This window comes from Macaca thibetana, chromosome 1 (assembly GCF_024542745.1).
Source record: "Macaca thibetana thibetana isolate TM-01 chromosome 1, ASM2454274v1, whole genome shotgun sequence".
Lineage (NCBI taxonomy): Eukaryota > Metazoa > Chordata > Mammalia > Primates > Cercopithecidae > Macaca > Macaca thibetana.
The window spans coordinates 55,933,348-55,945,562 of record NC_065578.1 but is presented as its reverse complement, the minus strand read 5'-3'; the positions used below and the strand labels follow the sequence as shown (position 1 = coordinate 55,945,562).

Sequence of the window (12,215 nt, the reverse complement as noted above, 5' to 3'; positions counted from 1 at the left end):
TTTAACAGTTTCAAATTTTTAAGTGGCTTTTTCAGCACAGAAAAACTGAAGAATTTCACTCAGTTCTTTAAGCAGGGTGATTCTGGCCTTCACAAGTGTGATGGAATTTGTTTCCATGGCCTTGTTCTTTATATTGAGGCCACTTTTTAAGCTTCTAGGTTCTTTTATTTTCCTTTGCATGTTCCAAATGACATTTGCCAATAAAGGCCAAGCTTATTCTAAAAGACACGAATCAAAGATATTCAAAAAGTTCAGACTTTAGAGAAGGAAATCTGTAGAGATTATTACAAATAACATAATTAAACAAGATATCAATGGAACAGCTAAAGGATTAAAAAATGTTTTACAGAGAAGGTAACACTGAAGCTTGGTCTTTAAATATGTTTATTTATTAGACAAGGCACAGATGGAAGATCCATGCTCGCTTTGGTGATTATGAAGAAATTCATAGTAAATGGAGTGGAGAATGTCTGGTGGGAAATGGCAAGAGCTGCTTGCAATGGGGCAAAGTGGGGCTAGAATGTGACAGACTTCACTTGTACCTTTTCCTCTAGAGATTAAGGAGTCATTTAAGGGTTAAGCAGGAAAAAAATGTCAGTTACTTGGGGGATAGGAAGAAAATGCCAGATATTTGGGGGATGGGAAGCAATCACCAATATGGATAATAAAGGAGAGGTGAATTGTTTTTGCAATATTCTAGGCAAAAGGCATTATACCTTAAGACAGCAGCAACAGAAATATATGGTACAGGAGCCCCATTAGAGGTATTACAGAGGTAAAAGAGAATGTCTTGGTGACTAATTAGATGTATCGGTGAGAGAGAAGGAGAATTAGGGAATGGCTTTGAGACTTCTTTTCTGGGAGATGAAATGAAGGCTTGTACTAAAGATTGGAAATATATTTCTGCTTAGACTAGAGACCAAACTCTGCTTGGACCCCCTGAACTAAAACTATTACCCAGTGAGGGGCATTTGCAGCCCTCTCCTGCTCTCCAGGAACATAACTGTTAGAGTAGGCATTGTAGAAGACAAGGCTAAGTATGGTCTGTGGGCAAGAAGAGTATATGACTATGCTGAGCAGAAATCTTTCATGCAATAATCCTGTCCAACAGAGAATCATATACCATACATCACTCTTGCCACTTCACCAAGCCACTAAGCATTTTAAATCTTGGAGTGACAGCGGGACTAAATTTGAACTCAGATAGGTTTGTTCCCTGCACTTTCCACCTCATTACATGGTCCCTTGTTTTAATTTGACTCAGCTCTTTACATCTCAATTTCCTCATTATTTAAACAGGGCTAGGCTGGGCACAGTGGCTCACACCTGTAGTCCCAGTATTTCGGGAGGCTGAGGTGGGCAGATAACTTGAGGTCAGGAGTTCGATACCAGCTGGCCGATATGGTGAAACCCTTTTTCTACTAAAAATACAAAAATTAGCTGGGTGTGCTGGTGCACATCTGTAATTCCAGCTACTCAGGAGGCTGAGACAGAATCGCTTGAACCTAGGAGGCAGAGGTTGCAGTGAGCTGAAATCACGCCACTGCACTCTAGACTGGATGACAGAGTGAGACTCCGTCTAAAATAATAATAATAATAAACAGCTAATAACTCTGATCTTATCTACTTCACAGGGTAGTTGTTATGCTACAATGTAATAATATAAAAGTAATCTAAAATTCTTAATACACACTATGGTATTAGTGGTGTCATTTTTGTACCTGGCTTTTTCTGAAGTTGGAAGATGCTGAAAACAAAAATACATTTTTAAAATTCAAATTGTACGACTTGATAGAATGGCTGTTAAGTAATTTTTTTGCATAGACAGAAAAACGTTCAGTGTTAAAAGCCTATTAAATAGCATATACTGAAGAATAAGCTGTTTTGTCTAATATAAACTAGTACTTACTATTTATTGATATGGTATAGGTTTTTAGAAAAAAATGATTGTTTTTCTATCCTTTCTATCCATACTTAATGCAGTTATGTTTCTATTTCACTAATATCAGTCCCACTTCCTCCATTCTTGGAATCAAAGCATCAAAAATATATTTCTCACATTATTAATCTGCAAGATTTCAAAATGTAAATACCATGACTAAGACTTCAGTGATATTCTAAGCAGATGTCATCTGTCTCCCAGAAACCCTGAGCATAAAGCTTCAATGGAAAGACTAAGTTTACATTTTATTTTCAATTTTGTATAAAAATAAAGATAATGGCATCATCAGATAAAAGGCAGCATAATAAAGCACTTTACTGTAACAGAGGCTTAACACTGGCCTATTCATAAACTCATTGATATATACGCCAGGCCCTCCAGCAACCTTAAGATGTCCCAAGACCTCCCTTCCCACGTCTGAGTTCCTCTGTGATATACTCACTCTTCTAAGATTTCTAAGATTGCACAGCAGCCTTCTTGACCAGGCCCTCTCCTGCAAATCTTCAAAACTTTTTAAAGTATATTCTAGGGGGAAGAAATGGAAGAGGAAAAATATGAACATATAATAACAAAACTAAGAAGTAGCTGCCTCTTATTATGGGTGAGATTCTTCTCAGATTTTTAAAATTTCCTTCACTTTTCAAATTTCCTATAGGAAGCATCTATTATCTATGCAATTTAGGAAATAAAACATATTTTCACTAATAAAAACGAATCCGTTCTTTTCCTTCAAGTTTAGAAAAAGCGAATTGAAATCTTTACCTGTATATCCTGATTTCAATATGTTTGCATTTGTCTTTTTCATGAGGGCTAAAGTCTGTTTTTCAAAAAGCATACAGTCCAGGTGGGCCCAGCTTAATCACATGAGCCCTTAAAATTTGAAAATGGAAAGCAGTAAAGTCAGTCTCAGCAAATCAGAAACATGTCGTTGAAGAGAAGGAAGAAGAGATCCAAACCATAAGCCACTTGTTGCTGGTTTTGAAGATGAAGGGAGCCATGGGCCAAGGAATGATGATGGCCTCTAGAAGCTTTAAATGATTCCTAGCCAACAGCCAAAAAGGCAACAAGGACCTCAATCCTACAGCAGCAAGGAACGAAATTCTGCCAACAACTCAATGCAATTGGAAACAGATTCTCCTCCACAGCCCAGCCCTATCAATACTTTGGTTTCCAGCTTGTGTGACTTGAGGCAGAAAAACCAGCTAAGGCTGCTGGATTTCTGACATATAGAACAATAAGATAATTTGTACTTTAAGTTGTTAAGTTTGTAGTAATTTGTTACAGCAACAGTAGAAAACCAATGCAATAGCTTAAGTTAAAAACTATAATGTACAACTAAGATGACAAAAATGGACAAAGATGGTGTGAAATCGCCAATGAGTATAGGCAATCTTTTCCACTAACAACTTTCTTGTAACTATTAATTGGCGTGCAGAATACCAGCATAATGATGGAGCAGAAACAAAAATAGCTTTCAAATGAACCAGAGACTTTAATTTGATTTTGTGAAAAAAACTTATAAGCAATCAGGCTGCTTTTCTCTTTTGTGTTTGTTACCTATGAGTTTCATACAGTGCAAACATTAATTAGGAAGAATCTGTAACTATGAAATGCTATGTAAGTCAGAAAAACATCTTTTCCATATGGTTACTGTAAGACAAATCCTTCCCATATCATTTAACACTCACAAAAAGTATATAACAAACAAAACTGAAATTTGAATCGGAGATTATTTGAAAACAAAAGCACTGGAAGTCTGTTTGTTTGTTTGAGAAGGAGTCTCACTCTGTTGCCCAGGCCGGAGTGCAGTGGCGCGATCTCCGCTCACTGCAACTCCGCCTCTCGGGTTCACGCCATTCTCCTGCCTCAGCCTCCCGAGTAGCTGGGACTACAGGCTCCCGCCACCGCGCCCGGCTAATTTTTTTGTATTTTTCAGTAGAGATGGGGTTTCACCATTGTAGCCAGGATGGTCTCAATCTCCTGACCTCGTGAATCACCCGCCTCTGCCTCCCAACTCCCAAAGTGCTGGGATTACAGGCGTGAGCCTCCGCATCCGTCCTATTTTTTCTTGAAACCAATTATAAAAAGTGGTCCCAATTTTAACAATTAAAAAATTTTTCAATAAATACGTAATGAAGTACTCCAATGGGTCAATGTATCAACCTATTGATTTTTTTTTTTTCTTTTTCAAAGGTAGGCTAAGAATGAATGAATGCAGGATGTTTTTGAAAAAAAAGTAAATATTATATCCTATATTATGATTGTCATGACACAACCTAATGGCTGTTAATTTTCAGTTTTATTTGTTGCACTCAAAATCCACTGTATATTTAAGCATACATGACAAAGAACACAACCATTCTTCTTAAAATAATAAAGATACTATCCTTAGAGTTCACAGTTCTGTAACAACTTTACATTAAATGTTCAAAACATTGTACAACCACAGATATTTGTGAACAGTCTTGAGAGCTGTATTTTGGTACGTTAAGGCAGCTCCAGCCAACATTTTAAGAGATTCTGAATATTTGTTACAACACAGGACGTTTGATATTTGAATACTTGAGGTCTCAAGGAAGACTAAATGTCACCTAAGAACACCACAATTTGTGAAACTGTGATCTTACCTAAAAATCAAGATACTCATCAATATCAAAGATACTTATTTTTTTAAAAAAAGGAATTTACATTGAATGTGGGGATATAAACCCTGTATTTAAACAAGGGCTTCCAAACAGTTGCTCACACACATCTGTGAGGTAGGTTATCATCCACATTTTGTAAATGGAAAAACTAAATGAGGTTATGTGACTTGCTGCTGCTTCAGCAGCCAAAGGAAGAAACTGATTCCAAGTTAGATTTTGTTCTTAGCTCTGAGTTGTTTCCTTGACAAACTTTTTAAAGGGTTAAAATATAAAAACTGCCATTCATTGCATTAATTTTTAAAGCATAAGAAGGTAGCCAAATGTTATGTTTACCAATGTGACTTATAAAGTCAATCAACATGAAAGAAGTAGGGAAATACATTTAGTGAACAACTTCTGATAGTGATAGTGAGAGGCTGGACCAAGGAACTCAATCAGGCAGATGCAAACATGATCATTTGTAGGAGGCAGATCTAAGGAGAACTGAGAGGGATTAGAAAAAAAGAAAACATAGTTTAAACAAGTTTTACTATTACTCTTCTTATAATTTAAGGGAGAAGGCACAATTTAGTGTTTTGTTTGTTTGTTTTTTAGAACAGTGGATCTCTTTCTTTTCCACTTTAGGAAAATGTTATCTGTCTAGAAAAATTGCTATTTTTGATAGCAAAATTTATTTTAAAGAAATATGTAACTGTGAAAAATGCACGTTTAAATTAGTAGAAAAAAATTAACAGTGCAGTTCTCCTTGGCTAGAATGTTTTTGTTCCTCCTTGAAATTTTAAATCAATACAAAGCAGCAACCCCCCCTGCCCTCCTCAAAAAAGGTCACACTGTGTGCACTGTGTGAACCTTGTCAAAATTCTATGTATTATTCAAAAACGTTTTTATGCCAGGATATTCTCCAAATTCTTACTTTTTTTCTGGAGAGTGCTCTATTCTAGGATTTAATTACACTTTAAATGTAATTGAAATTTACCTACCCTGCTTGTCCAAACCATCAAGAGCCACTTCCATAAAATCTAAACTACTTTAGATATAAACTATTTTTACCAAAAGTCACACACATAGTCACAACTGCAAACTGGCATTGCTATGCAAGGCTGGCAGTAAACATTAACATTAGCTTGCAAAATTAATACAGGCCTACAGTCTGATAACTCTTCTAGACCCAGCCTGATTCTTATCAGGCTATGGCTGAAGAAGTTTAATTAAAACTCAATCCAGTCTAGACTGTGAGACCTGTTCTTTGTGCTATTACTGTTCAGTGGCATCAAATGCATCATAATTATAGGTGGAAAGGCTAGTAAGGATGCCAGCAACTTGTTTAAAAGAAGTTTTTATAATTTTTAAAGCTCAAACATAAGTACGTTACAAAATTTTATAAGGTTTGGGAGAAACTCTATCAAGCTAATAATAATTCAGTGTTTATAAATTAGAAAAGTATTCTATGAAAATAGTTATATCATCTAATATACATACAAAATGAAAAATTATCAATCTGCATATGAAATTTGGATAAGACTATTTCAGATAATAGTCAAAAACTATAACAATTTAGACAGGGACTGAAGCTACTTTTCTTTTTCGTTTTTTTGAGACAGACTCTTGTGCTGTCACCCAGGCTGTCATGCAGTGGCATGAACTTGGCTTATTCCAACCTCTGCCTCCCAGGTTCAAGAGATTCCTGTGCCTCAGCCTCCTGAGTAGCTGGGATTACAAGCAGCCTGCCACCACACCGGATAATTTTTGTACTTTTATTAGAGACAAGGTTTCACCATGTTGGCCAGGCTGGTCTCAAACTCCTGACCTCAAGTCATCCACCCACCTCGGCCTCCCAAAGTGCTGGGATTATAGGCATGAGCCACCATGCCCGGCCTAGTTTTCCATCTTGAAAAATGATTGTGCTATAAGAATCACATAAAATTATGAGAAGAATCATGTCTTAAAGTTTCTTCAGTATTTTTAAGCACCCTCAATAACTTAGAAATACTTATAAAAACCAATATGCTAATCATAAATACTTCAGATAATTACATCTTGTTAGTACAATCAACTGGTTAAAATAAACTAAGAACTATTTATTTAAGACTACTTTATGTCACTCTAAGACTTGAAAGCAAAACATCTGTATTTTTATTACTCAACCACTCTGATGTTTTATTAATTCAGACTGTTCTTCCCCAGAGGAAAGGTGGTTTCCTATAAAGAGCGATTGATCACTGCTGGATACTTGTATGGTGTTAAAGCTTTATGACGAGCTTTCTGGTCCTGCTTCCTCATCTGGAAATGGCAAAAATGCTTTCTCTGGTTTCCTCCCAAAGTTACTGTAATAGTAAGTAAACAATGTGAAGGGTCTCTAGATCGAAAAATCACTATAAAAAATATATGGAACACTTTCATCACTCCAAATTTGTAACGCTTTGCTTCATGCCAAATGGACATGATGTTTCACCATGTTTGGATTTCTAGATGATTTTTGCCATTTGCATTTCTCTGGCAGCTGTATTTAGAAAAATATTCAAGTATATACCTTTGACATGCCTCACCAAATCAAAACAGAAACATTCACACTAGTATAAAAACTCTAAATATATAAAAAGTGAACACTAACACAAATCATATGAAAAAGCAGAAAAGAACTTTAAAGCTCAAAAGTACCTTAGAAGTGTTAAAATCTACCTCTCTCATTTTAGGAGTTATAAAAATGAGGGCAAACATAGGATGTGACTTACCAACAGATTGCACATATCCCTCATCCAGAGTTTTTAATAGAGTCTTTGAGAACTACTATTAAAATAAATTACATTTCCTATTTAAAAAGCCACAGGGTGACACAGGAGAACCAAGTAAATAAATGCAAGATTGAAAAGGTTTGGGTCTTTAAAAACAAATAAACAAAAACAGACAAAATTGTGAACATGTCTAGCATTTAGATACTGAGATTTTACAACCATTAATAGGATGTAAATTATTAACCAGTGAATAGACAAAGTGGTGTCTGTGGCAGGCATGTTCCAGGTTTTTACATTTTATAAATGGAAAGTGAGATGCCTACATTAACTCAGTATACTGCACATTATTCGATGCTACAGATAAATCCAAATAGATCAAAAATCTATAATAGTTGTTTATGATTATTTTCTAAACTATGTCTCATTTAACAATAAAAATCAATTTGTATTCCCTGAGTACAAACTGGCTAGGGAATAAGAAAAAGCAAACCCAGAATTATAAAACTGAAAAACCCATTTGCAGAAAATGGAGAATTGTTTGTGCTACATATAGCCAATACCTTGACATAGAAACATGATTATTTCTGATTTAGGCTCCTGGATTCTTTTTATAGATCGCTAGTATAAAGGAATGTAAACACTAGAGATTATAAAAGCATCTCCTAAAAGGTTAATCATAACAAAAACCCAACTTGCAAATGGTTTGCCTACTTCCCTCCCTGCGTATTCTATTTGAGAAGGTAGCTGTTCCTACATTGAAACATAAGGAATTAGATCTTCATATGGTATCCCAAAGAAAAGTATTTAGAAAATGTTCACTGACTACACATTTTAAAAGAATCAGTGATGATTCATTACCCACAGAGCCATAAGCATGAGTCACTAGTCTCTTAGACTTTTTTTTTTAACAAGTAATCTTGTTTCAGGTTTTTCAGTCACCCATTCATAAGAATAATGTTGCACTCAAATAATAACACAAGATGATTAAGAAAACCAAGATGTCATGAAACAAGTCACAGACATAGAAAATTCTATTTAATCCAGCATTCACTCATGATGAACATGTCTGCAAGTTAAAACAAAATGATTCTAATTTTCAATCAGACTCTCCCAACAACCAGTAAGAGAAAAGGAAGTGTTATTAACTACCCTGATTATGGCATTCTGGGACAATATTTTCCTAAAAAATGTATTTCCCAAATTTGCCTTTTTTCATGGGATATTAAGTTTTTTAAAATGAAAAATTAATTTGGGCAAAGTTCAACAAAGTTATATGGCTTTCTTTTTTTTCACAGAAAGACCTGTCAGTCTTTAATGCTGACATCTACTGTCATCTTCGAGGGGAAGAGTAGCATGCAACATTTTTCAAACTTAGCCCATGCAATCTTTTTTCTGTGGAGCATCTCACAGGATATACTTTGGGAAATGCAGTTCTAGAACTACATGGAGTTCATTTCCATGATATAACTAAGGCCTTATCTATAACCTAATAATAGAAGCTCTTCTCCTGAGTTTTAACTGGAGGAAATTATTCTTAGCCCACACCTACCTACCACATCCAGAGTTTACAAGACTGAAATGTGGAAATTTGGGGTTAACAACTGATTCTTTCCCTCTATCTGCCCATGAGCAACAAAAACACCTGCTGTAACAATGTTTTAGCTCTAATTGTGCTGGACTGCGTCTCCTGAAATCTTCTCTCTAAAACCCAACCACCTAGATTCACAAAATAGCTGTTTTGAAAACATACACATAAAAGAACCCAAACTGTGACCATTAGTTCTCCTAAAATTCAGTAGGTAAATATCAAACTACAGCTGTTCATAAATACCGGCAAGAGTTAGAAAACAGTAAATAAATTAATTCTTACAAAACATGGCAATCATCCATATAAGGTAATTTTGATATGAACAATTTTTTAATATCTGATGAGACTAATGGAGCTAAAACACCACTGGATTCCTTCTGTTTCTCTGCCTTCAAAATTTTTGTGGATTTTGTCATTAGGGTTAAGTAATCTGATTAGTTCCTTATTTCTAAGGTAATTCCATTCATAATCAGGACAATATTATGAAGTGGCCCTGGTTTTCCCAAAACAGGTGTGTGCCCATTTGGAGAACCCAAAATATGCCATATCTATAATGCACATCAGACTAACACAGCAGGACTGCTTATCTCTATACAAATAATCACAGCATCTCAAAGGGTAAAAATTACCCTTTGGTGCCACAAGATGGCAGTCTTTCAATAATTAAACTTTAAACTATCTCAAATTGCAACCCGCCCTCATTCCCAAATTGGTGAACGATTCTTTTATTTTGATATTAAGAAGTTGGACTTATAAGTTACTTAACATCAGTTTTTAAAAGATCTGCAAAGCCATATGATGTGACACAATGCAAACTCCTAATTCAAAGAATATTTAAAGATAGACACACTTGTTTTCCACTAACACAGGAGAAACTTAGTCTAATATTCTCATTTGCTTCTTGGTAGAACATACATTACTTTTGGCAAAGAGAAACCTGTCAAGGTAATGTAATTTTTTTGTTTTCAAGAGCTTAATGTTTTTTAGGGTAATCCAGGTAAATAAGTGTTAATTACAACATAAAAATAACAAATAAATACAAATTAGATAAATTACACATAATTTAAAATTAAATACTTTTACTAAAACAAAACAAAATATAATCATAAACTATTATCTACCCTGCTATAGTTTGTGTTTTTTTAATCTTAAAAAAACCTGCACAAAGCAAAACAAAACAAAACAAAAACTGGTTTTTGCTTAAAAGCACTGGTGTGTGAATACACATATTTATTTATTGAAGAGAAAAATTTTTTCTTGATGTTCAAAGCTTCCCTGCCCTATCAGGTTCAACAGTGAAGGTCATAGCCTATCAAGCTTTGGAAGTGTACGAAAGCCCTTAGGGCCAGAAGAGTGTTTTCAAACTTGGAACTAGAAAAGATTCAAAGCTGTACCCACCAACCACTGAGGATCAAACAATGAACAAAGACAAGAGTGACTAGGATAGGTGGGGTGAAGGGAGTGGCTTGCCATGAAGAATCAGCATTATGAGATGCACCAGGACCCTAACATCTAACACACAAAATAAAGATCAAAGATAATTCTCATTTAAGGGACTGTTGATACCTTGCTTTGTTTCATTTAACTATTTTATCACTGTTTGGTGAAATGCAAAAATAAATAGAGCCAAAAGAATTTGAGAAAGGTAGGTTTTGAAGACATTTTTTAAAAGATGTAAGTATATGTAAAAGACAAAAGTTGTTGCAATTCCAGGTGTTCCAATACTAATTTGAAACTCGAAGGCTTTTAAGATAAATATATTATTCAGGGAAATCTCAAGATAAAATACTGAGTCAGTTACAGCTGCTTTTAAGAAACCTGAAAATTGTGGTTACCTGTGACATGACCACAGTCCTTCTGTTGAATATACTAGGCAGTATTTGTAAAAATACTGTTAAAAGAACTTGGCTTCTGAAACCTTGGGGGCAGGTTTTTAAGATTTCAACATTTAAATAATATCTTACACGTGGTTCTTTTACTTTTTAATCTTCTTTTGTTAAAATAAATTGGGGGCATAAACACAGCATAAAGCCTACTGAAATTTAGGAAGTAAACTGGATTTACCTACACCAAACAGTAAAGCAAGGAGGTGTTGCCAAACCACCCTTACATTGAGATGGTTCGCCAGTGTGGTGTGTTAATCATCCGTAGTGAACTCATTATTGTAATTAAAAATCTTCATCGATATTAACCTATTAAAGATACTGCCTATGTGAATTTATCATAGGCACAATAGAATTACAGATTTCTACAAGTAAATAAGATGTCAGATATTTTGTTTTCAGTAATTTCAATAGCATTGTGTGTCCCCTGGATATAATTCATGTCTCTCAATTAGTATTGCAGTGGATATTATCCAAAAGTAAGATAAAAATTTAAAGAATATATCTGATTTTCATAGTGCAATAACAGAAAGAAACTAGAGACAGATCAACGGGCTAAAGTAGTAATCAGACTGGCACACATTTCAAAAAAATCCATGGTGTGACTGCCCAGGCGAGGTGAAACTGAAGACAATGTGCTTCCGGTCAAAGAGCCAGTGAGAGAGCCAGAAAGTGAATGGCTCTCTGCAGTTGTGGAATCAAAACTTGATCTTGGTCTGTGTAAGCCAGCAGCAGAACAGGAACGCTGAGGTGTTGAGGAACCAGACCTCTGCTCCACTACTTCATCTGAAATGGACCAAAGAAGAGCAATTTATATGAAAAGTATATATGCCCAAGCCCTTCCTATGAATTTATGATATTCAGAATATTAAGTAAACACATCTGAGCAAAGGCAACTTAATAATGAATGTCATGTTTCAGTGTTTTAGAAGCACAGTCCTCTTCCTTCCAACAATCATAACAAACATCGCTACCAATCACAACACGTGCACACAGCCAAAATGTGGCCTCTAAGTCCTTCTCAAATCGGAGTATTGGGCATTGATACTGGCATCAATCAAACTGATATCTCTTCATGTGAAGAAAGCGTATCCTTGACAACTTATTTTCTTCTAGCATATCAACAAAAAAAATCATTAAGGTAAAAATAAAAGTTACCATCATATATTGCCTTGGGGAAGTGGGGGGCAAAGTGAGAGAAATCTTGTTAAAACTGCAGATTCTACGATTCCCAGGACCAAAACACAGGGATCTGTGTTTTAATAACAACATGTAATTTCAATGAAAGAGGTCTGGGATCCATATAAACACTGCCGTACATATTTGATGGTAGTTCAAGAGTAAAATTTAAATACTTTGTTTAAAACAACTTCCCTAACTCTAAACTCAGTTCCATTTTTGTTCCATCCAGCACCTGACCCTCGG

General features: G+C 35.2%; 1 protein-coding gene across 2 annotated transcripts in view; it reads right to left on the bottom strand.

The window, feature by feature from the left end:
- Positions 1 to 3,410: 3,410 nt before the first annotated feature.
- The window catches only part of PRKAA2 (protein kinase AMP-activated catalytic subunit alpha 2), a 68,181-nt gene continuing 59,376 nt past the window's right edge, over positions 3,411 to 12,215 (bottom strand). For both annotated transcript variants that reach the window (XM_050751719.1, XM_050751791.1), the window contains exon 9: positions 3,411 to 11,576. In XM_050751719.1, coding sequence (XP_050607676.1) covers positions 11,338 to 11,576 — 239 coding nt within the window. In that variant the 3' untranslated portion in view covers positions 3,411 to 11,337. The remainder of the gene's footprint in view (positions 11,577 to 12,215) is intronic.